The sequence below is a fragment of the Notamacropus eugenii genome, chromosome 1, assembly GCF_028372415.1.
Source record: "Notamacropus eugenii isolate mMacEug1 chromosome 1, mMacEug1.pri_v2, whole genome shotgun sequence".
In the NCBI taxonomy this organism is placed as follows: Eukaryota; Metazoa; Chordata; class Mammalia; order Diprotodontia; family Macropodidae; genus Notamacropus; species Notamacropus eugenii.
This window is the reverse complement of record NC_092872.1, coordinates 348,678,182-348,703,669: the sequence shown is the minus strand read 5'-3', so window position 1 is coordinate 348,703,669 and position 25,488 is coordinate 348,678,182. Positions and strand designations below refer to the sequence as shown.

At 36.6% G+C, this 25,488-nt stretch overlaps 1 protein-coding gene across 1 annotated transcript in view; it reads left to right on the top strand.

Moving 5' to 3' along the window:
- TDRD9 (tudor domain containing 9) overlaps nucleotides 1-25,488 on the top strand; it is a 201,520-nt gene that overhangs the window by 100,877 nt on the left and 75,155 nt on the right. The window contains exons 12-13 of the mRNA XM_072630074.1: nucleotides 8,770-8,827; nucleotides 10,269-10,373. Coding sequence (XP_072486175.1) covers nucleotides 8,770-8,827; nucleotides 10,269-10,373 — 163 coding nt within the window. The remainder of the gene's footprint in view (nucleotides 1-8,769; nucleotides 8,828-10,268; nucleotides 10,374-25,488) is intronic.

Sequence of the window (25,488 nt, the reverse complement as noted above, 5' to 3'; positions counted from 1 at the left end):
TTAATGTAGCACAATATTTAACTTTTTTAAATTTTGATATCACACTATCAGCTTTGATTAAGCTTGCAGTTCACATGCAATGTCTAATTGTGCTTCTTCAAACTTGTACTTGTGAATTTTTGAACCCACTTATAGGACTTTGTGTTTATCTTATTAAATTTCTTCTTAACTCATTCAGCTCAGTGTTTTAGCTTGTAAAGGCCTCTTTAGATGCAGACTCTGTCATCTAAATTTGATGAAGGTATTTTCTGTGCCTTTATCAAAGTGATGGATACAAATGTTTAACAGCATAGAGGCAGGTATAATACCCTCAGGAATTATACTGAAGACTACTTTTTTTTAAGTTTACACTCAACTGTTAATGACTTGTCTTTGAGTTAAATTATTCTATCAATTCTGTTCATCAAAATTTGAGCCCATTTGATTGTCCTGTAGTCTTCACTGCAGCTTTCCATCCTTCCACAAGAATAGCATGAGAGATGGGGAGCCAAGATGGCGGAGTGAAAGCAACGACTCACCTAAGCTCCTGGACAAATTCCTCTGGATACCTCTGAAAGGAGAATCTGATCAAACTTTGGAGGTGCAGAATCCAGTGGGTGACAGACTTTGACGGATTCGGAGCCCAGGTTAGACTGGAAGGTCCGCGGGAAGGATCTGTTCCACGGGGGTGAGCCCCAGCGCAGTGCGGTCAGCGCAGCAGAGCGGAAGGGACCTGAGAAGCCCGAGAGTGGCGGGCGAAACCAGCGGAGCAGGAGACCAGCCAAACCGAGCTGGTGAGAGCCGCTGAGTGCCAGATATCAGTGCAGCAGTCCTTGAAACCTTCAGCCTGAAGACTAAACTTCGGTAAGTCACCTACTTGAACTTCCGGGAGCCAGGATGGCGGAGTGATTAGTAAATGCTCTCTCCTCCCCCCTGATGACCGTGAAAGAACCATAAAATATTTCCCCAGAAAAATCCTGGATCAGCGGGAACAGCAGAAGGGGACAAATAGTCTCATAACACCAGAGGCTAGGAAAATAGCAAAGGGGGATTCTTCCTACTGTGGCGGAGGCAATCCGGAAGGACAGAGGACCCAGGGCAGAGAAAATTCGCACTGAGACCCAGGCAAGCCTCAGCTCCGGGAGACGAGCCCCAGGAGGGGTGGGAACACACATTAGCATCTAGGCGTGCCTCAGCCCTCCAAGGTAAAAGGGAAGACAATAGGGAAGCTGGGATCACCATCCCCTGACCTTGCCTTTGCCTCAGGTCAGCTGAGGAGATCTCCTGTGACCAGACCACCCCTCCCACACACTTAACAAGCTAACCCCAGGGTTGATCTGGGAAACAAAAAACAAAAACTTGCTTTTAGCTTCTTCACACATCAGCTCAACACATAGTTCTGTACCTTCTGACTGAAAGAACCAGAAGCTACAACACTCAGCCAACATCATGAATCGGAAAAAGCAGACGAAAAGTGAAAAAACCATAGAATCTTTCTATGGGGATAAGGACCAAAACACAAACACCAAAGAGGTCAGAGCTGAGACTGTACTTCCATCTGAAACTTCAGAAGGGACTATGAATTTCTCGCAAGCACAACTAGATTACCTGGAACAGCTGAAGAAGGGAATAGAAGAAAAACCGGCCAATGATTTTAAAATTATAAAAAAAGAATTCACTGATGAGAACATCACTTTGAAAAGGAAAATTGAACAAATGGAAAAGGAAGTTCAAAAATTAAATGGAGAAAATAATTCCCTAAAAGGAAGAGTTAATCAAACGGAAAAGGAAACCCAAAACCTAATTGGGAAAATTGATCAAATGGAAAAGGAAACACAAAACCTAACTGGGAAAATTGGTCAAATGGAAAAAGAAGTACAAAAATTAAATGGAGAAACTAGCTCTTTAAAGGGAAAAATTGTTCAGATGGAAAAGGAGATGCAAAAGTTAACTGAAGAAAACAATACGATTAAGATTAGAATTGGGCAAGTAGAAACTAATGACTCAATGAGGCAACAAGAATCAGTCAAACAAAATCTAAAGAATGAAAAGATAGAAGAAAATGTAAAATATTTAATTGGAAAAACAACTGATCTGGAAAATAGATCCAGGAGAGAAAATTTAAGAATTACTGGCCTGCCAGAAACCCATGATGAAGAAAAGAGTCTGGACAATATCTTCCAGGAAATCATCAAGGAAAACTCCCCAGAAGTACTAGACTCAGAGGGCAAAATAGTCATCGAAAGAATCCACCGTTCCCCTCCCGAAAGGGATCCCAAACTCAAAACCCCAAGAAATATCATTGCCAAATTCCAGAGCTATCAAGTGAAGGAGAAAATACTACAAGCAGCCAGAAAGAAACAATTCAAATATCAAGGACATGCAGTCAGGATCACACAGGACCTTGCAGCTTCTACATTAAAAGATCGAAAGAATTGGAACCCAATATTCCATAAGGCAAAGGAGTTGGGACTTCAACCAAGGATCAACTACCCAGCAAAGTTCAGCATAACATTTCAGGCAAGGAGAAAGTCATTCAACGAAATAAGGGAATTCCAGAGCTTCCTGACCAAAACACCAGAACTCAATAGACAATTTGATCTTCAAATGCAGGTCTCCAGAGAATCATAAAAAGGTAAACAGGGGGGAAAAAACAAAAACAAAAACTTGCTACTCAATTAGGGCAAACTGTTTACCTCCCTATAAGGGAAGATGATACCTGTTAATCTTGAGAACTGTGTAGCCATTATGGTAAAAGGGATATACATAGAGGGAACGGATATAAAGTAAATGATGTCATGTCAAAAATATGATATAAGTATGAGAAGGGATTGTAATAGGAGGTGTGAAAAGGAGGAAGCAGAAAATGGCAAATTACGTCACAGGAAGAAGTACAAAACTATAGTAGAGGGAAGGAGGGGAGGGAGATGAGCATTGTTTGAGAGGTACTCTCATCTGATTTGTTTAAAGGAGGGAACAATAATCTTAAGTAGATAATCCTAACTAGCTCTATAAGGTAGTAGGAGGGGAAGGGGGAAGAAAGGGGAGGGAGGCTAAAAGGGAGGGAAGAAACAATAAGAGTAAAGGGGAGTAAAAGGGAGGGGGGGCTAAAAGAAGGAGGGGAAGGCTGCAGGAGGAGGGGGAGAAAAGTGAACACTATTGAGGAGGGGAAGGGAGACGGGAGAGCTAAAAGCACAAATGGTGGGAAAGAGCATGGAGGGAAATACAAAGATTGTAATCATAACTGTGAATGTGAATGGAATGAACTCTCCCATAAAATGGAGACGGATAGCAGAATGGATTAAAAGCCATAATCCAACAATATGCTGCTTACAAGAAACACATTTGAAACGGGGGGATACACATAGGATAAAGGTCAAAGGATGGAGCAGAATATATTGTGCCTCAGCTCATGTAAGAAAGGCAGGAGTAGCAATCCTAATCTCAGACAAAGCAAAAGCAGAAATAGATCTAATCAAAAGGGATAAGGATGGAAACTATATCCTGCTAAAAGGCACCATAGACAATGAAGCAATATCATTACTAAACATGTATGCTCCAAGTGGTATAGCATCCAAATTCTTAGAGGAGAGGTTGGGGGAGTTGAAGGAAGAAATTGACAGCAAAACTATACTAGTGGGGGACCTCAACCTCCCCCTCTCTGAACTCGATAAATCTAACCTCAAAATAAACAAGAAAGAGGTTAAGGAGGTAAATAAAACTCTGGATAAGGTAGATATGATAGATCTTTGGAGAAAATTAAATGGGAATAGAAAGGAATACACCTTTTTCTCAGCGGTACATGGAACATTTACAAATATTGACCATGGACTAGGACATAAAAATCTCACAATCCAGTGCAGAAAGGTAGAGATAATCAATGCATCCTTCTCAGATCATAGTGCATTAAAAATTACATGTAATAAAAGGCCATGGAAAGAGAAACCAAAAATCAATTGGAAACTAAATAATCTAATTCTAAAGAAGGGTTGGGTTAAAGAAGAAATCGTAGAAACAATCAACAATTTCATTCAAGAGAATGACAATAGTGAGACAACATACCAAATCTTATGGGATGCTGCAAAAGCAGTTATTAGGGGAAGTTTTATATCTTTGAATGCTTACATAAATAAAATAGAGAGAGAGCAGATCAATGACTTGGGCTTGCAGTTGAAAAAGCTAGAAAAAGAACAAATTGAAAATCCCCAAGTAAATACCAAATTAGAAATACTGAAAACCAAAGGAGAGATTAATAAAATTGAAATTAAGAAAACTATTGAATTAATAAATAAAACCAATAGTTGGTTTTATGAAAAAACTAATAAAATTGATAAACCTTTGGCCAATCTGATTAAGAAAAAGAAAGAAGAAAATCAAATTACTTATATTAAAAATGAAAGGGGTGAACTCACCTCCAATGAGGAGGAAATTAAAGCAATAATTAGAAACTACTTTGCCCAACTTTATGCCCACAAATTCGATAATCTAAATGAGATGGATGAATATTTTAAAAAATACAAATTGCCCAGATTAACAGAAGAGGAAGTTGAATACTTAAACAACCCCATCTCAGAAAAAGAAATTGAACAAGCCATCAATGAACTCCCTAGGAAAAAATCTCCGGGGCCAGATGGATTCACAAGTGAATTCTATCAAACATTTAAAGAACAGTTAATTCCAATACTACATAGACTATTTTTGAAAATTGGGGAAGAAGGGGTCCTCCCATATTCTTTGTATGATACAAATATGGTTTTGATACCCAAACCAGGAAGAGACAAAACAGAGAAAGAAAATTATAGACCAATTTCCCTAATGAATATAGATGCAAAAATTTTAAATAAGATTTTAGCAAAACGAATACAGCATCTTATCACGAGATTAATACATTATGATCAGGTAGGATTCATACCAGGATTACAGGGCTGGTTCAATATTAGGAAAACTATTAGCATCATCGATCACATCAACAACAAAGCCAACAAAAACCACATGATTATCTCAATAGATGCAGAAAAAGCTTTTGACATAATACAACATCCATTCCTACTAAAAACACTGGAGAACATAGGAATAAAGGGAACTTTCCATAAAATAATAAGCAGTATCTATCTAAAACCTACAGCAAACATTATATGCAATGGGGATAAGCTAGATGCATTCCCAATAAGATCAGGGGTGAAATAAGGATGTCCGTTATCACCACTATTATTTAATATGGTACTAGAAATGTTAGCTGTAGCAATTAGACAAGATAAAGATGTTGAAGGAATAAGAATAGCCAAAGAAGAAACTAAGTTATCACTCTTTGCAGATGATATGATGATCTACTTAGAGAATCCCAGAGATTCAAGTAAAAAACTACTTGAAATAATAAACAACTTTGGCAAAGTTGCAGGGTACAAAATAAACCCACACAAATCTTCTGCATTCCTATATATTAGCAACAAAGTCCAACAGCAAGAGATAGAAAGAGAAATCCCATTTAAAGCTAGGGTAGACAGTATAAAATACTTAGGAGTTTACCTGCCAAAACAAACCCAGGGATTATATGAACACAATTACAAGACACTTTTTGCACAAATAAAGTCAGATTTAAGTAAGTGGAAAAACATTAGTTGCTCATGGGTAAGCCGTGCTAATATAATAAAAATGACAATTCTACCCAAATTAATATACTTATTTAGTGCCATACCAATTAAACTATCAGACAATTATTTTCTAGAGCTGGATAAAATAACATCAAAATTCATTTGGAAAAACAAAAGGTCCAGAATATCAAAGGGACTAATGAAAAGAAATGCTTGGGAAGGTGGCCTAGCGCTACCAGACCTCAAACTGTACTATAAAGCAGCAATTATCAAAACCACTTGGTATTGGCTAAGAAACAGAGAGGTAGACAAGTAGAACAGACTTGGCACTCAAGACGCAGTAGGCAAGGAATATAGCAACCTTCTGTTTGATAAACCCAAGGACCCCAGCTTCTGGGATAAGAACTCATCGTTTGACAAAAATTGCTGGGAAAACTGGATAACAGTGTGGCGGAAATTAGGCATAGACCCATACCTGACACCGTACACAAGAATAAAGTCCAAATGGGTACATGATTTAGATATAAAGACTGATACCATGAATAAACTGGAGAAGCAAGGAATAGTGTATTTATCAGATCTATGGAGAAGGGAAGAATTTTTTACTAAAGGAGAGATAGAAAGCATTATGAGATGCAAAATGGATAACTTTGATTACACTAAACTGAGAAGTTTTTGCACAACCAAACCCAATGCAACCAAAATCCAGAGGGATGTAGTAAATTGGGAAAGAATTTTTACAGCTAAGCTCGGGGATAAAGGCCTCATTTCTAGAATATATAGAGAACTGACTCAAATGTATAATTATACAAGTCATTCCCCAATTGATAAATGGTCAACGGATATGAACAGGCAATTTTCGGAAGAAGAAATTAAAGATATCTATAATCATATGAAAAAATGCTCTAAATCACTATTGATTAGAGAGATGCAAATCAAAACAACTCTGAGGTACCACATCAGACCTATAAGATTGGCAAACATGACAGAGCAAGAAAATGATAAATGCTGGAGAGGATGTGGGAGAGTTGGAACACTAATTCATTGTTGGTGGAGCTGCGAGCACATCCAACCATTCTGGAGAGCAATTTGGAACTATGCCCAAAGGGCTACAAAATTGTGCATACCCTTTGACCCAGCAATATCGCTACTAGGACTGTATCCCCAAGAGATCATAAAAATGGGAAAGGGTCCCACATGTACAAAAATATTTATAGCAGCACTTTTTGTAGTTGCCAAAAACTGGAAGTCAAGGGGATGTCCATTAATTGGGAAATGGCTGAATAAATTATGGTATATGAATGTAATGGAGTACTATTGTGCCATAAGAAATGATGAACAAGAAGACTTCAGAGAGGCCTGGAAGGACTTATATTACCTGATGCTGAGTGAAAGGAGCAGAACCAGGAGAACTTTGTGCACAGCAACAACCACAGTGTGCGAGAGTTTTTTCTGGTAGACTTGGAATTTCGTAATAACGCAAGAACTTCTTAAAAAAAAAAAATCCCAAAGGTGGTTCTCAAGGCAAAATGCCTTTCACACTCAGAGAAAGAAATATGGAAGTCATTCGCAAAATGTCGCAGATCATGTTTGTGTATGTGTAAGTTTTTGTGTATCATGTTTTGATTTATTATATGATTTCTTTCATTTATTTTAGTCTGACTACATAGCATGACTATAGTGAAAATATACTCAATAGGAAAGTATATGTAGAACCTATACAGAATTTTATGCAGTCGTGGGGAGGGAGGGGGGTAGTGGGGGGTAGGTGGGGGGGAATAAAATCGCAATTGTATGGCAGTGATTGTTAAACATTAAAAAAAAATTAAAAACAAAAGATTTGGCAACCCACTGGATAAGGATTGAGGGAAATTAAAGAATCAAAGATGATGCTCAGGCTGTAAACTTGAATTACTAGGATGGTGGTACCCTTGACAGAGATAAGGAAATTAGAAGTGGATTTGGAATAAAGGATAATTAACATTTAATAAAGATATTTTTGCCATGTTGAATTTGAAAAAAAAAAAAGAATAGCATGAGACATTATATATATATATATGCTATGAGCATATATATATATATATATATATATATATATATATATATGCTATGAGCATATATATATATATGCTATGAGCATATATATATATATACATATACATGGATGGGTGTTTATAAACATATATCCTTCCCCTTCCCCCTGTCCTGCTAGTCTTCTCTTTTAAGCATATCTTAACTTAAATTTATACCCCTCATGGTGTCTGGTGTAGTGTATGTGGATGATATATTTTTTTGTCCAGACTTGTGATTTTCATCCATTTAGGGGGCTCCATGGTGAGAACATTCCTTCTGCTAATTCAGATTTGTATCTATCTGCAACTTATAGGCTTAGAGAATTACCTAGAGTTATGATGTCAAACTGAAATAGAAATGGGGCCACTAGCTTGTACATAAGAATTCCTGTAGATACTTACTGACTTTCTAAAAAATCACATATTAACATTATCTACATTTTATTGTATTTTACATATTTTGTTAAATATTTCAGAGTTACATTTTAATCCGTTTGGGGCTGCACTCTGGTGTGTTGCAGGTGCATGTTTAACATATACCTCTGGCCTGAAACTAGATTACTTAAACATTAAGTGATTTGTCTAGGGTCACACATCCAATATATATCAGAAATGAGTCTTGAATTTGGGTCCTTTTGGACAAGGTCTTCCTTAGCTTTACTACCTGATATTGTATAGTATATATTGCATAAATGATGATTGAATGAACAAACTGAATGGAGCTGAATTTGAAATCCTACCTGGTAAATCACTCAGGGGAAGACATAGTAGGTTGATAAAAATGGAGCCTTGAATAACAGTTTGGAAACTAGTTGTGTGACCATGGAGAGATCACATAATTTCCCCCAAGCTTGTGGTTTTTTTATCTGTAATGAACAATAACAACAGTCCTTTCTCACAAAATTATTATGACACAAGTGCTTCATGAGCTATTGTTGCTTTTTCATCGTGGCACCTTGTAAAAACTTACTTGGCTTAGCCACCTACGTTTTTACAATTGCTCATTCAAAATAATTTATGCCTTGGAAATACCATTTGAGGAATTTTATAATTTTCTCACTGAGGAGATTCCTTTCTACCTGTTATTCATTGAGTATTTACATTATATGATATTTTCTTCTCATTAGATTATTTTATCTACAAATATAGCAGAGAGCTCTGTCACAGTCCCAGATGTCAAATATGGTAGGTGATATATCTGTTTTTCTTATGAAGTTAAAACATTTGCAAGTATTTATCTTGCTGTATTTTCTTTTTCCTCTCCCCTTTTCCCTATGCCAGCATACTTTATTGGAAGCAAAAATTAAACAAAATTTCTCCTCATAGTTTCCTCTTTTTCTTTGCATAAATAACTACTTCCCTATCTCCCACTTGAAGTTACTTGTTAACTGAAGTGACTGATATTGGATGACTTTTGTGAAATTGGGGGAAAGGCCTGTGAATGATTTAGATCAAGTTCCCACCATTATTGAGCTGTGCCTTGAAGACTAGAGAACAAATCTCATTCTTTCATCTTCTCCATTAGACCCTATGGATTGCTGTCCTCTGTCACTGAGGATGGTTGAAAGCATTAGGTAGAAATACATTCAAGCCTTTGTGGTTGGGGGATGGAGCCTGGATGTTTAGTCAGGAGAAGAAAATGGAGCAGAGAGAAGCCTGAGATAGGGAAAAGGAAACTGAAACAAATAGACTTGAGATCATACACAGGACAATTTTCATTAGCAGTTAAAGGGCAAATTGGGTAATATTTCATCTTATCAATTCATATATTTCCTTCCCTGTTTGGGAAACTATCAGGTGAAAGGATTAATATGGTTCAGAGGAGTAAATTTTTGTTTCTAGCTTGTCTACTTGATAGTAGTTTTAAAAAAGAATATCCTGTCATATTTCCAAATTAGTGAATAGAATTTTTTTCCCAAAAACATTTGAACATGATTGGAGTAGATACTATAAACTAGGAGCATCACATACTTATAGCTAACTCAGCTCTTGAATCATTTTTAATATTCCCCAGGTTGATATACCTTCTCATTTTTAACATTGTAAGTCAAAATAATTTGATGTTGTTTGCCCAAGTAAGTATATCAAACATAAACATTATACCTCTAAGAAGAACTTTATTATGAAGTTATTTGCACAGTTTGAACCTTGGACTACTTTTTAGATGACATCTTATTATGATGTTCTTTCAGTACTTAAATAGCTAGCTTTTGGATGGGACTGCTTTCCATTAAAAGTGTGTTGTGGGTTATCAGATACTATTGATATTCTTATTAGTAAGTCATTTCAGTTCAACAAATAAATAGTATATGCTTACTATGTGCTTTGGCACCAGGGATATTATAATATTTCTTCTCCTAAAGGAGTGTGATGCCTTTAGGAAGAAAAAGACAAAAAAACAACAGCGAACAAATTATGAATTTATAGAATCTCAGATTAGGAAAGAGCCTCAGGTCATCTAACTCAAACTTACCTGAAACACCTTCTGTTTATGTTTTATTTCTAAGTGCTAAATGTTTTCAATAATTTTCTTTGATAATTTTGCATACCTTAGTAGGCTTATGTTGTGGAAGTGTTTCTTTTTGACATGGTGTTTGTGATTTTTATGCCCTTTTTTTTGGTACAGTTATCGATTTTTGTTTGACTAGAACACTTGTTTGTGATGAAGACACTAATTACCAGAGTCTCCGACTGAGTTGGGCTTCTAAAACCAGTTGTAATCAGAGAAAAGGTAAGAGGCATTTTTGTTAGTAGTGTCAGAAAATAGGTCTTGTCAGTTTTGTAAACTCCTTTGGAATAATTTAGAAATTTTAGGAGATTGTTTTTTCTTTTCGGGTTTTTGGTGCTCTAGGACAGTAATTTCTTTGCAAGTTTAATCCCCCCCAATAAATATGAGATCTTAATATGAGAAATTTTACTATTGTGATATTCTAACTTATGGAAATTTATTTTGCTTATGTAAACCTCTGTGGCTTCTTCTGAGTGCTGTATGCGGTTTGGTCCTGGCTTTTGGTATTGCTTCTAGAAAAGGCAGACCAAAAATAGAGACTGCAGTAGTGGCTACAGAGATTTTAGTTAAAAATACAGAGAGATTCTTCAAAGATAGTCAGTGAATTCTCTATACTTAATCTTGTTAAAATCTTTACTCTTAAGTCAGTGCCAGTTTCTGTTGAAATCTGTATCAAATCCTTCCTACCGCCCTTTACTTTTTTCTGCTTGTCTTAATTCTATCAGAAAACAAAATCCTCATGCAGTTATATTTTTTAGTAAGTTAAGATTTCCAAAGATGATTCCCAGATCCTAGTCTTTCCCCCAAGCTACACGCATTTGTTACCTGCTGCCTCTGGGAAACCTTGAACTAGATAGATATCTCAAACTCACCATACCCAAAATGTCATTACCTTTTTCTCCAAACCCACTTAGTGTCATCTTTTACTCAGCTCCCAAAATGATTTATCTGAAACATGCATCTCATCAGGCCCCGCCCCTTCTTAGTTAGCCCCACTTGTTCCTTATGACCTCAAGGATCAAATATCAACTTCTGTGTGGCCTTGAAGGTTCTCTATAACTTGGCCCCTTCCTGCCTTTTAAATATTTCTCCATTTCATGCCTTTCCACCTACTTGATAATCCAGTCACACTGGAAAGCTTTCAGTTCCTTGCACATGGCACTGCATTTGTCATTTCTGTACCTTTGCACTGGATCTCTTTTCATTCTCCCATCCCCCTCTCCTTCCTCATCTCAGACTCTTAGTGCCTTTGACTCTGCTTAGATCTTACCTTTGGTAGCAAGTTTTTCCTGGCCATTTGATTGCCACGTTGTGCTGCTGATCCATGTTAAGCCTACAGTCTTTTAAGATTCTGTATGTTTTAAGATACAGGGTCTTTTTCAGATTAATTGCTCTCTAACCAGGGCAGTTAGATGGTACAGTGAATAGATGGATGGGCCTGGAATCAGAAAGACCTGAGTTCATATCCAGCCTAAGATACTTGCTAGCTATGTGATGGACACGTCTTCATTCTGTTGGCCTCAGTTTCCTGATCTGTAAAATGAGGATAGTAATAGCACCTGATTGTTGTGAAGATCAAATGAGGTATTATTTGGAAAGTGCTTTCACACAGTACTGGGCACATACTAGGCACTATATAAATATTAGTTATCATTATTATTTATTGATAATGATGTCTCCCCATCCTACATTTGTGAAATTTACTTTTTGAACCCAGGAATAAGACTTAATACTTTTTCCTAAATTATATTTTTTTAGATTGAATGCACTGTCTAGGCTGTGAAGATCTAATTCTGTCATTCAGTATATTGGCTATCCTTCCCAGCTTTGTGTCATCTGCAAATATAAAGAATATGACACCTATGCTTTTATCCAAGTCATTAAAAAATAATAATAAACAGCACAGGGCGAACCTCAGCCTCCTGGGCCACCCACGTGGAGACCTCCTACTGAATTGAGACCACACCATGAAAGCTGGCCCCCCAAAGGATTTTCCTCCACAACCTGCGGTCCACCAAAGGATTTTGGGCAGCCCGCAAAATCCTTTGGTAGGTGGCAGATTGTGCAGGCCTGCATTAAAGACTGTTTGAGTTTAGCCATCCAGCTAGTTCTGAAGCCATCTAATTATGTTATCATCTAGTCCACATCTTTTCGTCTTCTCCATATGAACTACATGAGATATTTTATTAAATGTATTGCCAAAATCATGGTAAACTATATCTACAGGATTCTTTATATTTACTAATTAGTAACCTGTCTAAAAGGAAAAAAGATTAGTCTGGCATAACTGCTTCTCTTTTCTTTTAAATGTGTTTATTTAAATTATTTATTTTCAATTTTCAACATTCACTTATATAAGTTTTAACCTTTCTCCTCCTTCCTCTTCCTTCCCTCCCCAAGACGCCATGCAATCTAATATGAGCTCTACACATATATTCCTATTAAGCACATTTTCATATTAGTTGTATTTGCATAGAAGAAGTACAATGAATGGGAGAAACCATGAGAAAGAAAACAAAACAAAAGGGAAAAGAGTCTGCTTCACCTTGCAATCCAACTCCATATTTCTTTCTCTGGATGTGGATGGCATTTTCCATCATGTGTCCTTTGGAAAAGTTTTAGGTGCTTGCATTGCTGAGAAGGGCTAAGTCTATCAAAATCAGTCCTTGCACATCTTTTTAATATTTTTAATTATTATGAAATGAAACAACAACAAACATGGACATTTCTGCATATATAAAATATAGAAAAGAGAATTGTAGGATTGTTTTTGACAACTGAATGTGAAACTATGATATGCAGCTCATTATTTTTAAAGGAAATATTCAATCCATCACTGGTTCAAACACTGCCCTGCATTCTGTGCCCTTTTTTGAACTTCCTTTTGCTCCCTTCTCTATAAAAAAGTGTTTCATTAAGTGTTTTTTTCCTCTATATTTTGGTATCACTATCGCTTGAATCATCCCCCATAAGTCTCTCCCCTCTCTTGTTCATGCTTCCATTTGTCCCATGCCCCTTCCCCTAAAACAAACACACACAAAATTAAAACTATTTTATATGGCAAATTAATGTAATGGAGCAAAGCATATTTATATATACTACTTGGTACTATAATTTCAGATGTTATCAGTAGACCTTCTTCATTCTTATTTTAAAAATTACTTAAGATTCTTAACCTTTTGTTCCTCTAGTTGAATCTTGTTATTTTTTTTTTTTAGTTTTATAAAGTAATTCTTTTGTAGTATGATTATTATAGCACTGACTTATAAATCAATTTAGGTAGTATTGCAGTTTTTCTCATATTGGTATGACCCAACCATAAGCAATTCATTTTTCACTTATTTAAATATGTGTTTATTTTTATGTAGTGCTTTCTAAAAGTATTGACATAATTCTTTGTTGTGTGTCATCATTGATTTATTCTCAGAAATTTTATATTTTCTGTAACTAGAATAACAGGGATTTATTTTTCTTTTTATACCTCCTGTGTTGTGTTGGCAATATACAAGAAGGCTAATGATTTTTTGAGTATTATCTTATAATCACATGCTTTACTTTAACTTTTTTTTTTTGGTTAATATTTAGTTGATCTTTAGAATTCTTTAAGAAAACTGTTAAATCATCTTCAAAAGTTCTAATTTTATTTGTGCTTTAGGTATGTTTATTCCCTAAATTTCTTGTTTCTTGTCTCATTGCTATAAACAGCATTTGAAGAAGTCTTTTTCAGTCATTCAGGTGCTTGCTATGTACCAAAAACTTTGCAAGTGCTGGGGATATAAAGAAAGGCAGAAATATTGCCTACCTTTAAGAAACTCCCACTGTAATGGAGAAAAACATGTAAGATGTATACAGAGTAGAAGGAAGTTAATTTTAACAGTATGATGCAGCATCTTCAGGTGTGTATAGGCTGGTGCCAGAAAAAGCTTCCTGATGAAGGTGATGTTTGTGCTGAGTCTTGAAAGAAGCTGGGGAAGTTTGAGGCTGTTCTGAAGAGGGAGATCACTAAAGACAAAGGGAACAACAAATGCTAGGACAGAGATGGAAAATGTAGGGTCATGTTCAAGGAAAGTGCAAGTAAGTGTGGGTGGTTTGTGGATTGAGTAGAATAAAGCCTAGGGAGACTGAAAAGCCAGGGAGTGGGACAGGTTATGAAAGCTTTATTTAACAGAGGAATTTACATATGATCCTGGAGGTAGCATGGAAACCACTGGAGAAGGAGGGATGGGATGACATTAAACCTTTGCTGTAGTGAGATCAGATTGTTTCAGGGAGGCTTGTTAGGAGGGAACAGAGTAGTCCTAACATGAAATGATTTTCAGGAAGTAATAGTAAAACTGTAAAAGTTTAAACTCAGTGTTCTTGCAGAGCTAGTCAGATATAACTAAAGGATAAACAAGACTGAAGTTTAAAAACCTAAGATATAATTTTTAGAAAAGTTAGGATAGATTTTTGGCAATTACTGGATGGGAACGGAAAGGAGCAAGCATATCTTAAAGTTATATCTCGTGTCTTTATAAAAATTGCCCATGTACTACGATATAAAAACCTCAAACATATAGAAAAATAGACATATTAAACATATCCTTTACAGCATAACAATGCAGCAAAAGCTATATTCAGTAAAATAGCCTTTGATAAAAGAATTTAATATTGGAATTAAAAGAAATTATGGATCAAAGAACAAGCCAGAGAAACAGTAGGAGTTCTATCAAAAAAATTTATAACAGTGAAATAGCCATAAAATTTTGAGATATAGCCAAAGCAGTTTTGAGACAAGAAATTATGTGTCTAAGTACTTTGATCAATAAAAAAGAAAAAGAATGATCACTGAATTTGACATGCGATTGGATGTTTCCTTTATAAATTTATATACCAAGGCATTGAGAGTGTATACATTTATTATTGATATTGATTTGTCTTTCATGATTCCTTTCAGCTTGATATGGTTTCCTTGTTTATCATTTTTTATTTTTTGAATATTTGTTTTTGCTTTACCTGATAGCATGATGCAGAAACTCCTTTTTTGAATTCATTTGATGCTCAGTTAATTTTTTTCTATCACCTTGGTTTTATTTTGTTTTTGTTTTTTAAATGTGTTTCTTTTTAAAAAACACAACACATTGTAAAGTTTTTGTTTTTTTATCCAATCTGTCACTCCTTTTTGTTATATTGAGTTGTTTAATCCTTTCTTGTTTAAAGTTATGAAAGTTAGATTTGTGTTTTCTTCCATCTATGTCTAAAATTTATTTTCAAGTTATGGTTTTTTCCCCCTTCTTCTGCTTTATATTCCTTCAGTTACTGTACTTCAGTCTTTTTTTAAGATGACCCTGTTCTTACTGGTTCTCCTGCCTTTACTCCTGATTCCCATTCTTGTTTTATTGTCATCCCCTTTCACTTCAGAGTTTTTGTTGATTAGTTCCTCTCTCCTGCTTTTATTTGGTTATATATTTCTTCCCTCTTTTTCCTCCCAGTCATGTTCTTATATTCTTATAAGGACAAGCCACTAGTACACCTGAATAGGTGTCAACACAAATACCTATAAATTGGCATCCTGTATCTTGGGGTAAGGGTCCAATATAATCTATTTGCCAAATTTGGGCTGATACTTTTCCTCTCCCTATCCAGTTCCTACTCTAGGAGCAGTTCATTCCTTTTCCAATTGACATATATAATATTCCTCTGCTACTTGTTTTAATGATGAATGAGATACTAATACCTTTCTCTTGTGCCCCCTGGTGTGTGGTCTGGACCCCTAAATGGCTGACTGATGGACCTATTTTGCTAGTAGTGGATCATCATTTGGTGTCAGAGTTGTAACAGTATGTTAAGTAGAAGTCTTTACTAATCAGTCAGCTTGTGCATTGCACTGACGTTCTGGTGTGGTGAAGGACGTGAGCATTTACATGAAAGTCTGACAAATTAGTAACCAAAGACATGTCCCATATATCTTCCCATAATTCGTTGCCACAGACCTGTTTGTCATGATTTTCCCAATTTTGATTTTTCCACGTGGGCATTCAGGTAGTTAACCCATTAACTACCGCCCATGAATCAGTGAATATAAGACAGTGTCCTCCTTGTTCTGTTTTGATAGTTTGATGTACTGCCGTAAGTTCAGCATATTGACTACTTCCACTGTTCCCAGTAGTTTCCAAAGTCTGCCCTAGTACATGGGTTTGTATCATTTCCCTCACTATCTATGTTTGCTGTAGATTCATGTAAAGCAGAAACTCTTCTTTTGCCTGTTTTAGATCTATTTTGAATATACCATTTCCATTTAATTATGCTAGCCTCTTGTGCGTGTCCAATTCTGTGTGAAGGTGGGGTACTCATTACCCAGGTTGTAATCAGGATTCCAGGTTTTAATATTACCTATTGGCCCAAAGTCAGTTAAGCGGCTAATAACTGCTTTTCAAAAGGGGTAGATTGAATTCCAGGTGAAGGGAGTGTCTTAGACCAAAATCCTGAGGGTACATTTCAGCTTTGTTCTTTTGCCATAAACTCCAGTTTGCATATTGATCCTGTACAGCTGCTTGTAATTCCACCTGGCTACTTCGCATAGGCCACAAATTTAAGGCCAATTGTATAGTAACCTTTGCTTCTTCAAAAGCTTTACTCTGCTCAAGTCCCCAATCAAATTCATATTTTTTCCTAGTAATTTTATATAAGCATTTCAAAGTTTGTCCTAGATGTGGTATGGGATCTTGCCACTATCCAAATAATCCCATAAAGTTTTGAGTTTGTTTCTTATTGGTGGGCATAGGAAAATCTTGAATCTTTTGCGAATTTGTGGGAGAATCTCATGCAGCACCTTATTCCATTGTGTAATCCAAAATTTTATGCTTTGAACTTGCCCTTGAATCTTTGCAGGGTTTTCTACCTTTTGCTTTTCATATGCTCTGTTAAATTTCATACGCATCAAACTGTTCTCCACTTCCTTTACATTTTTTCCTATAACATAATATCTTCTATGTAGTGGCTAAGCTGTACACCAGGTAGCTCTAATTCATCTAACTGTTCAGCTACAATTCTATGACAAATAGTTGAGCTATGCAGATATCCTTGTGGCCAGCATGTAAAAGCATATTGTTGGTCCTGCCAAGTGAAAGCAAATTGGTCCCATTGTTTAGAATCTATTGCGATAGTAAAGAAAGCATTGACTGCGTACCAAATCCCATCATATTTCTGGATCCTTTTTATTAAGGTAATGGTATCTGAAACAGCAGCATACAAGGGAGGAATCATCTTATTCAGTTGTCCGTAATCCACTGTCATCCTCCATATTCCATCTGACTTTCTACTGGTCAAACAGGATTATTCCATCAAGTGGTTATGGAAACTAATACTCCTAACTCAACATATTCCTTTATTGGTAATTTCATTTTGCCCACCTGGCACATGATACTGCTTTAAAGTGAATACTTCAGAAGGTTCAGGTAAAGTGATTGGGTCCATTTTTATTTTACCCACTAAAACTGTATTAATTCCCACCTTCCTTACTGCAAATTGGTATCTCTCCTCAGGTAAATTTATAGTCATAGCTCTTAACATATCTATTAATATGATATATTCAGGAATGAGTACAATTGCTATGGTATGTTCTTTCTTAGTTATCCAATTTTCATCATTAGTTTGACCCAGCTGGCTGATATTTCAGCCCTTCCCAGTCCTGTGATGGTGACAGGAGTTCCATGTTTAAACTTACCAGGGTTTCCACATTTAAGGGAGGCATTTACCCCAATATCTATGAATGCCCTAGTTAACAGTATTTGATTCATTTGTCTGATATATGATCAAATTGATATGGGGTCTGTAGTCCCATCTGTGTATTTCTTTAATCTGAGCTGGGGCTCAGGCAGTTTCCTATTCTCCCTGAAGGTGTGACAAACTTGGATTCAAGGATTCAGGAGAATGTGTACAGACAGTTCTTCTCAATTCTATCTAGCCCCTTTTCTCAGTACGTTTTGTGTAGTTCATTAGTTGGAATACCATCTGTGCTTCCAAAATCTCTATAGAACAGTAAGCAATTCTTTTCTTGTCAATCTATTCTGACTTTGAATCTTCTGGCTATTCACTCTTCCCTCTCAAGGAAATTTATCTTTTCCTCAGTTCCCAAAGTCACTTAACTGTGAAATCTTGTCCAGCACTTCTGAAAGAAGGTACCCATTTTCCTCATTTATTAGAGGCAGAACTAGGTGCTTGTCTTCACTATTATATTCCTGTGGGAATCTACTAAGGGGATATTGTAGTATGCATTTGCATCTCTGATCATGATGGCAGTCTTCATTACCCTCTTCTTTAAATTTCTCAGATGGGCCCTAAGTGAATACCACAGTCTATCTCCACTAGGCTACATAGAGTCAGTAGGGTACTGTTTACTGCATCCTTATGCAGCCAAAGCTGAGAGGTTAGTTGTACTGTTATCTCCTTGCATATTGTAATCTCTGAAAGCTTGCTGTCCAAAAGGATTCTCATACCAAGAATTTCAAGCAGTCCACGCCATCTATTGATACTCCTTTGACCCCTTCCTCACTAATTCTCACCATCCAAGATATTAACAGTTCTCTCTTCCTTTGGGTGAACCGATTCAAAATACCTGTCACCTGCTGCTGAGTAGAATTCTCAGTTATCTCCCTAAACACTGTGTGCCCCCTAGTTCTCTGGTTTCCACCTTATTATTGGATATGATTCTGCCTGAGAAGTTTCTCTGTCTAATGTTTCATTTTCCAACTCTGACTTCATTGCATTTTCCTCCCATGCGTCCTCTTGGCAGTTGTTACTATGGCAACTAGGTTGGGTCTGTATAAAGGTTGTATGCTCACTTCTTCTGCCAGCTTTTCTCTTCTTCTGGGTTAAATGAACAGCTTTTTCTTCTATTATCTGAGGCCCCCAGCTTGCTCTTTTAAAGGAGAGCCCAAACACTGAGAATTCTCATATAAACTAGCTAACTCTTTTTCCATTGAATTTTTTTTCTTTAGTAGCTTGTCTCTGCTTTTACCCATAATAGGGTAATCTGTTAATAAAGTGCAGCCTCTCCCATATACCCCTACCACTTCTTTCCCTGGTTTTATTGGTTTTCCTTGCAAACACTCTTCTAAATATGTAGATTCCCTCTCCTGTAACCTCGGTTCCCAGTTTTCACAAGGTCCAGTGCTTTTAACCCATTCCCTTGCTAGGGAGGAATAAGGTAAGTCATCTCATCCTGGGGATATCCGTTTCTTCCTCTAAAGCCTTACTGTCAGCAAACAGAGATTTTATGCCCTGCAACCCTGTTTGTGACATCAAATGTATCACCAAGGCAATATTCACAGCACTGAGGGAGACTAGGAATATGCTGGCATAGTTCTAAATCACAAAGTATAACAAACTCTCCATACGTAAGGCAGAAGAAAAACATTCAGATACCAGAAAGTCAAATCCCAACACCAGAAAGTCAAATCTGTCATAGTAACCAAGAAGTCAATATACAATATCACTAAAGGGGACAAAGCCATTTCCAAGCCATCTTACTCCCCTGCTGGGGCCTTCCCCCAAACAAACACTCACAAGACTAGCTGTGCCTACCTGTGTCCCCTCTCCTCCACCCATAAGCACTCTCACCAACTTCCTCCCAGTTCTGCTCCACCCTCCTTTTTACACCCCTTCAGCAAGCTCCTCCCACCACATGTGACTTAGGCTTCCATATGATTTAAGCAGGTCACATGGGCCTATCAACCAATGGCAAAGATCTTACCATTTAAATTACTATTACAGTGGTTCTCCCTCATCTGCATCTGGAAATATATCTGGCTTCTATGTCATCAGAGGATTGAGACTCGACATGGCAGAGGGGCCCAGTGATGGCTGAGACTTTTTATATCTCTCAGTTAGGAAGCTGCAAACCGGAATCTGGGTGGAAGAAAGTTGCATCAGGAAGACAAGGGTCCTATCGTACTGTATATCCATTTTTAGTCCCTTCATATAACTTGTATTTGTTCTTATTAGAATTGTTTTTCATTACATCTTCAGAATTTAATTTTTGAGCATCTCCTATCTTTCCTAGGGTAATGTTTATGAAAGTATAATATGTGGCATTCTGCCTGTCTTTTCTATGAATCCTTTGAAGAAAAAATGATCAGATTCTCTTATCAATATTACTTCATACATTTAGCAAAAATTGCCCACTAAGTTAGATATGTACGATACACAGGCTTATAACACTCCCAAATGCATCCTGAACCAGATTAAAATACATTGGGAAATATTTAACAATGAATAAAAGATAAAATTAAACTAAATAATATGAATATGTAGTTTTCTAAGTTAGGGGTATGCTGAATATATCTTTATGTATAGCTTAGTATCTTCCTCTTTCTATTTGAATTTGATACTACTTCTCGATATTAATGGTTTTGTGATAAATTAATTGTCACACCCAGTGAGGAAGTAGATCATATATGCAGAATATATCCTAATGAATTTTTTTCTTAATAGTATTTTTCCTATTACATGTAAAGAGAGTTTTTAACATTCATTTTTGTAAAATTCTGAGTTCCAAATTTTTCTCCCTCTGTCTCTCCCCTCTCCAAAATTTAGCAAGCAATCTGATGTAGGATATACATGTACAGTCATGTTAAACATATTTCTACGTTAGTCATATTGTGAAAGAAGAATCAAAACAAAAGGGAAAACCACAAGAAAGAAAAAAGTTAAAATAGTATGCTTCAGTTTGCATTCAGACTCTATAGTTCTTTCTCTGGCTGTGGTTAGCATTTTCCATCATGAGTCTTTTGGAATTGTCTTGGATTATTGTATGGCTGAGAGGAGCTAAGTCTATCATAGTTAATCTTTGTAGAGTGTTGCTTTTGCTGTTTACAGTGTTGTTGTCGCTTCATTCAGCATCAGTTCATGTAAGTCTTCCCAGGTTTTTATGAAATCAGCCTGTATTTCTTATAGCACAATAGTATTCCATTACATTCATATACCACAACTTGTTCAGCCATTCCCAATTGATGGGCATCCCTTCAATTTCAAATTCTTGGACACCACAAAAAGAGCTGTGATAACATGACTAATATGAAAATGTGTTTAATAAGAATGTATGTGTAGAACTGTATAAAATTGCGTGCCATCTTAGGAAGGGACGGTAAGGAGTGGGGGGAAATTTAAAACATGGAAGTGATTGTTGGAAACTGAAAACAAATTAATAAAAAGAAAGATTAGTTAAAAATAGAGCTGCAAGAAATATTTTTGTTCACATCGGTCCTTTTCCTTTTTTAATGATCTCTTTGGGATACTTTGGTGGCCTTTTGGACATAGTTCCAAACTGCTCTTCAGAATAGTTAAATTAGTTCATAACTCCACCAACAATGCATATCCTAATGAAATTTACTGAAGGATATTCTTTGCAGCTCACTAAAGTCTCAGCAGGCTTGGAGTCAGATTGGAGAAGTACTATGCTTCCTCTAGGTCTTGAGTTTGGTTTCCACCAGCTATGTGGGTGTCACAATGAACTGTATAGTCTTGTCACCTTGAAAGTGGCATCACTTATCCTGATTGCTAGTGGTATTTGCAGAATAAAAGATGTGGTCACAGCATTCTGGATGAGGTACCATCAGCAAAGAGGATTCACAAGGTTTCCTTATTTATATAGAAAAGGTCCTATTTCTGATGTACCAAAATATTTCTGTTTTCTAATTCTCAGAGATTTTAGGGCAGTGTTTAACTCGATGGTATAGTGACTTGTAGGTCTCACCTTCTGTTTACTTGGAATGTTGAAATCTGTTATAGATAGGAACTAACAAAAAATACTACTACATTTTGGCTGAGATGAGTATTAGAAAATTTTGAAAGCAGGGAATGATTTTAAACAGGTTGTATGTATAAGGCAAAAAAAGTAAAATTGCTAAAGACAAGCAAAGGAATAATCAGTTCATATCCTGAAGACTTCTTATATCTCTTGACCGGAATCAAGTAGAAAAGGCTTTGAAGTAGTTTCTGGAAAAATCCTGGAACTTAACTTTTAAGAAGTTAAGAGTTTTCCTTTGTTAACATTTTTAAAAAGCAATGTCATTTATTTCCCTAGAATAACACTGGCAGTTTTAAAAGTTCAAAGATAACATGTATCCTTGTATACATTATGGATATTGTTTTATAAGCCAGACTTTATTGCACGCCATGTCATTCACAATTTAACTGGTACTAATATATCAATCCAATATGTGAGTCATCTATACCTTCTGCCTATGTGACTCATTTACTCCTTTTCTGTTCAGTCTTTTGGATGATATCTTTTACATTATTTCTTGTCTCCCAATAGTCATTGGTAAAGAGCTGTATTCTTTTTTTGCCAACGATGCATACCTTTATTACCTTTTGAATGATCTGTAATTTTGATTCTTTGGAGATTGTGGTGGGTAATAATTGATAGCCTACATAACATTTCTAGAGTATTGTTTTTTGCATATATAGATCTATTTATTTTCAGTTTTCAGCATTCACTTCCACAAAATTTTGAATTTCAAATTTTCTCCCCATCTCCCCCCTACTCCCACCTCAGGACAGCATGTATTCTGACTGCCCTTTCCTCCCATCTGCTCTCCCTTCTACCCCCCCCCCCCCGCCCCCTTATCCCCTTCCCCTGTATTTTTCTGTAGGGTAAGATAGATTTCTGTTCCCCAGTGCCTATATATCTTGCATGTAAAAGCAACCTGTAACATTCATTTTTAAAGCTTTGAGTTCCATATTTTTTCCCTTCCCCCTTCCCCACCCACCCTTATTGATATAGCAAGCAATTTGATATGTTATGCATGTGTAGTCATGCAAAACACTTCCATAACAGTTATGTTATGAAAGACTAACTATATTTTCCTTTATCCTATCCCACCCTCCATTTATTCAGATCTCTCCTTTGACCTGCCCCTCTACCAAAGTGTTCGTTTCCAATTACTCCTTTACCCAATCTGCTGTCCCTTCTTTTATCCCCTTCCCCCCTGCTTTCTTGTAGGGTAAAGATAAACTTCTATACCCAATTGAGTGTGTATGTTATTCCCTCCTGAATCCAAATCCAATGAAAGGAAGACTCACTTATTCCCTCTCACCTTCTGCTTCTTCCCCTCCGTTGTAAAAGCTTTTTCTTACCTCTTTTATGTGAGATGATTTACTACATTCTACCTCTCCCTTTCTCTTTCTCCTCGTACATTCCTCTCAACCCATTATTTTCTTTTTTAGATATCATTCCTTCATGTTCAGCTCACCCTGTGCCCTCTTTCTCCTTCTCCATATATACATATATATGTATATATACATATACATATAATCACATATACACACAGATATGCATCTATCTACACATACACATATCTATCTACATACACATGCACACACAGACACTTATATTCTCTGTAATATCCTAATACTGAGAAAAGTCTCATGAGTTACAAATATCATCTTTCCATGTACGAATGTAAACAGTTCAACTCTAATAATTCCCTTATGGTTTCTCTTCTTGTTTTCCTTTTCATGCTTCTCTTGATTCTTGTGTGTGAAAGTCAAATTTTCTGTTCAGCTGTGGTCTTTTCAGCAAGAATGCTTGGAAGTCCTCTGTTCCATTGAAGTTCCAGTTTTTCCCCTGAACTATTATACTCAGTTTTGCTGGGCAGGTGATTCTTGGTTTTAATCCTATCTCCTTTGACCTCTAGAATATCGTGTTCTAAGCCCTCTAATCTCTTAGTGTAGAAGCTGCCAAGTCCTATGTTGTCCTAATTGTGTTCCCATAGTACTTAAATTGTTTCTTTCTGACTGCTTGTAATATTTTCTCCTTGACCTGGAGACTCGGGAATTTGGCTACAATATTCCTAAGAGTTTTGGGATCTCTTTCAGGAGGTGATGAGTGGATTCTTTCCAGTTCTATTTTACCCTCTGGATCTAGAGTATCAGGGCAGTTTTTCTGATAATTTCTTAAAAGATGATGTTTCAGGCTCTTTCTTTGATCGTGGCTTTTAGGTAGTCCAATAATTTTTAAATTATCTCTCCTGGATCCATTTTCCAGGTCAGTTGTTTTTCCAGTGAGATACTTCGCATTGTTTCCTTTTTTTTTGGTTCTTTTGGTTTTGTTTTATAATTTCTTGATTTCTCATAAAGTCAGTAGCTTCCATTTGATCCATTATAATCTTTAAGGAATTATTTTCTTCAGTGAGCTTTTGGACCTCTTTTTCCATTTGGCTCATTCTGCTTTTTAAGACATTTTTCTCCTCATTGGGTTTTTGGACCTCTTTTACCATTTGGGTTAGTCTAATTTTAAATCTGTTATTTTCTTCTGAATTTTTTGGGTTTTCTCTAGAAGTTGACTCATTTTTCATGATTTTCTTACCTCTGATTTTTCTTCCCAGTTTTTCCTTTACTTCTCTTACTTGATTTTCAAAATCCTTTTTGAGCTCTTCTGTGGCCTAGAACCAATTCATGTTTTTCTTAGAGGCTTTGGATGCAGTAGCTTTTACTTTGTTGTTGTCTTCTTCTGGTTGTATGTTTTGATCATCCTCATAACCAATGACATAAGAAAATACCTCTTCACTGAGAAAGTAAGAATCTGTAGTGTTTTTCTCTCTCCTCTCCCCTGTATGCTCATTTTCCCAGCCAATTACTTGACTTTTGAGCTTTGTTAAATGAAAAACTTCAGAAGCAGCCTCCACTTCAGCAGTGGCTTCATCTGCCCTGGGGCCAGGGCTGGGGTTAGACCATGCTCCCCTCTCTGCCATGTGAGAAACCCTTCCCACTGACCTTTGAAGCTGTCTTTAGCATTTGTGGGTTGAGAAGTCAGGAATCCATAGCAGCCAGCAGCGATTCTTTATCCTAAGACCTGTTCTTGCTTTGTCCACACCAGCGCAACCCAAACCCAACTGTATTCTGTTCTCAGCCCAGTGTGATAGACCCTTTCTGTTGACCTTGCATATTGTCTTGGGCTGGAAATTGGCTTCAGTCTATCATTTTGTGGTTTCTTCTTCTTTACAATTTGTTTAGAGTCATTTCTTAAGTTTTTTTGAGGCATTTTGGGGGAGAGCTGTAGCAGGTCCCTGCTTCTACTCTGCTATCTTGACTCTGCCCCAATTAGTGAGCGTTGGTTTTAAATAAAAGTTGATGTTTTTAAGATCTTAAACGTTGAGATCAACAAAATTGTTGTAATTTCCCAAAACTGATCCAGCCCACTTTCTTGTTCCGTTCTCTTCTGGCTTGTTATCTATCTGAAATATCTGTCTAAGATATATATGCTCATACAACAGAATAATGAGCTATTGCTGTATATCATGCTCCTAGGACCTTACAGGTAGGCAAATGATGGCCTGAGGGCCAAATTCTGCCT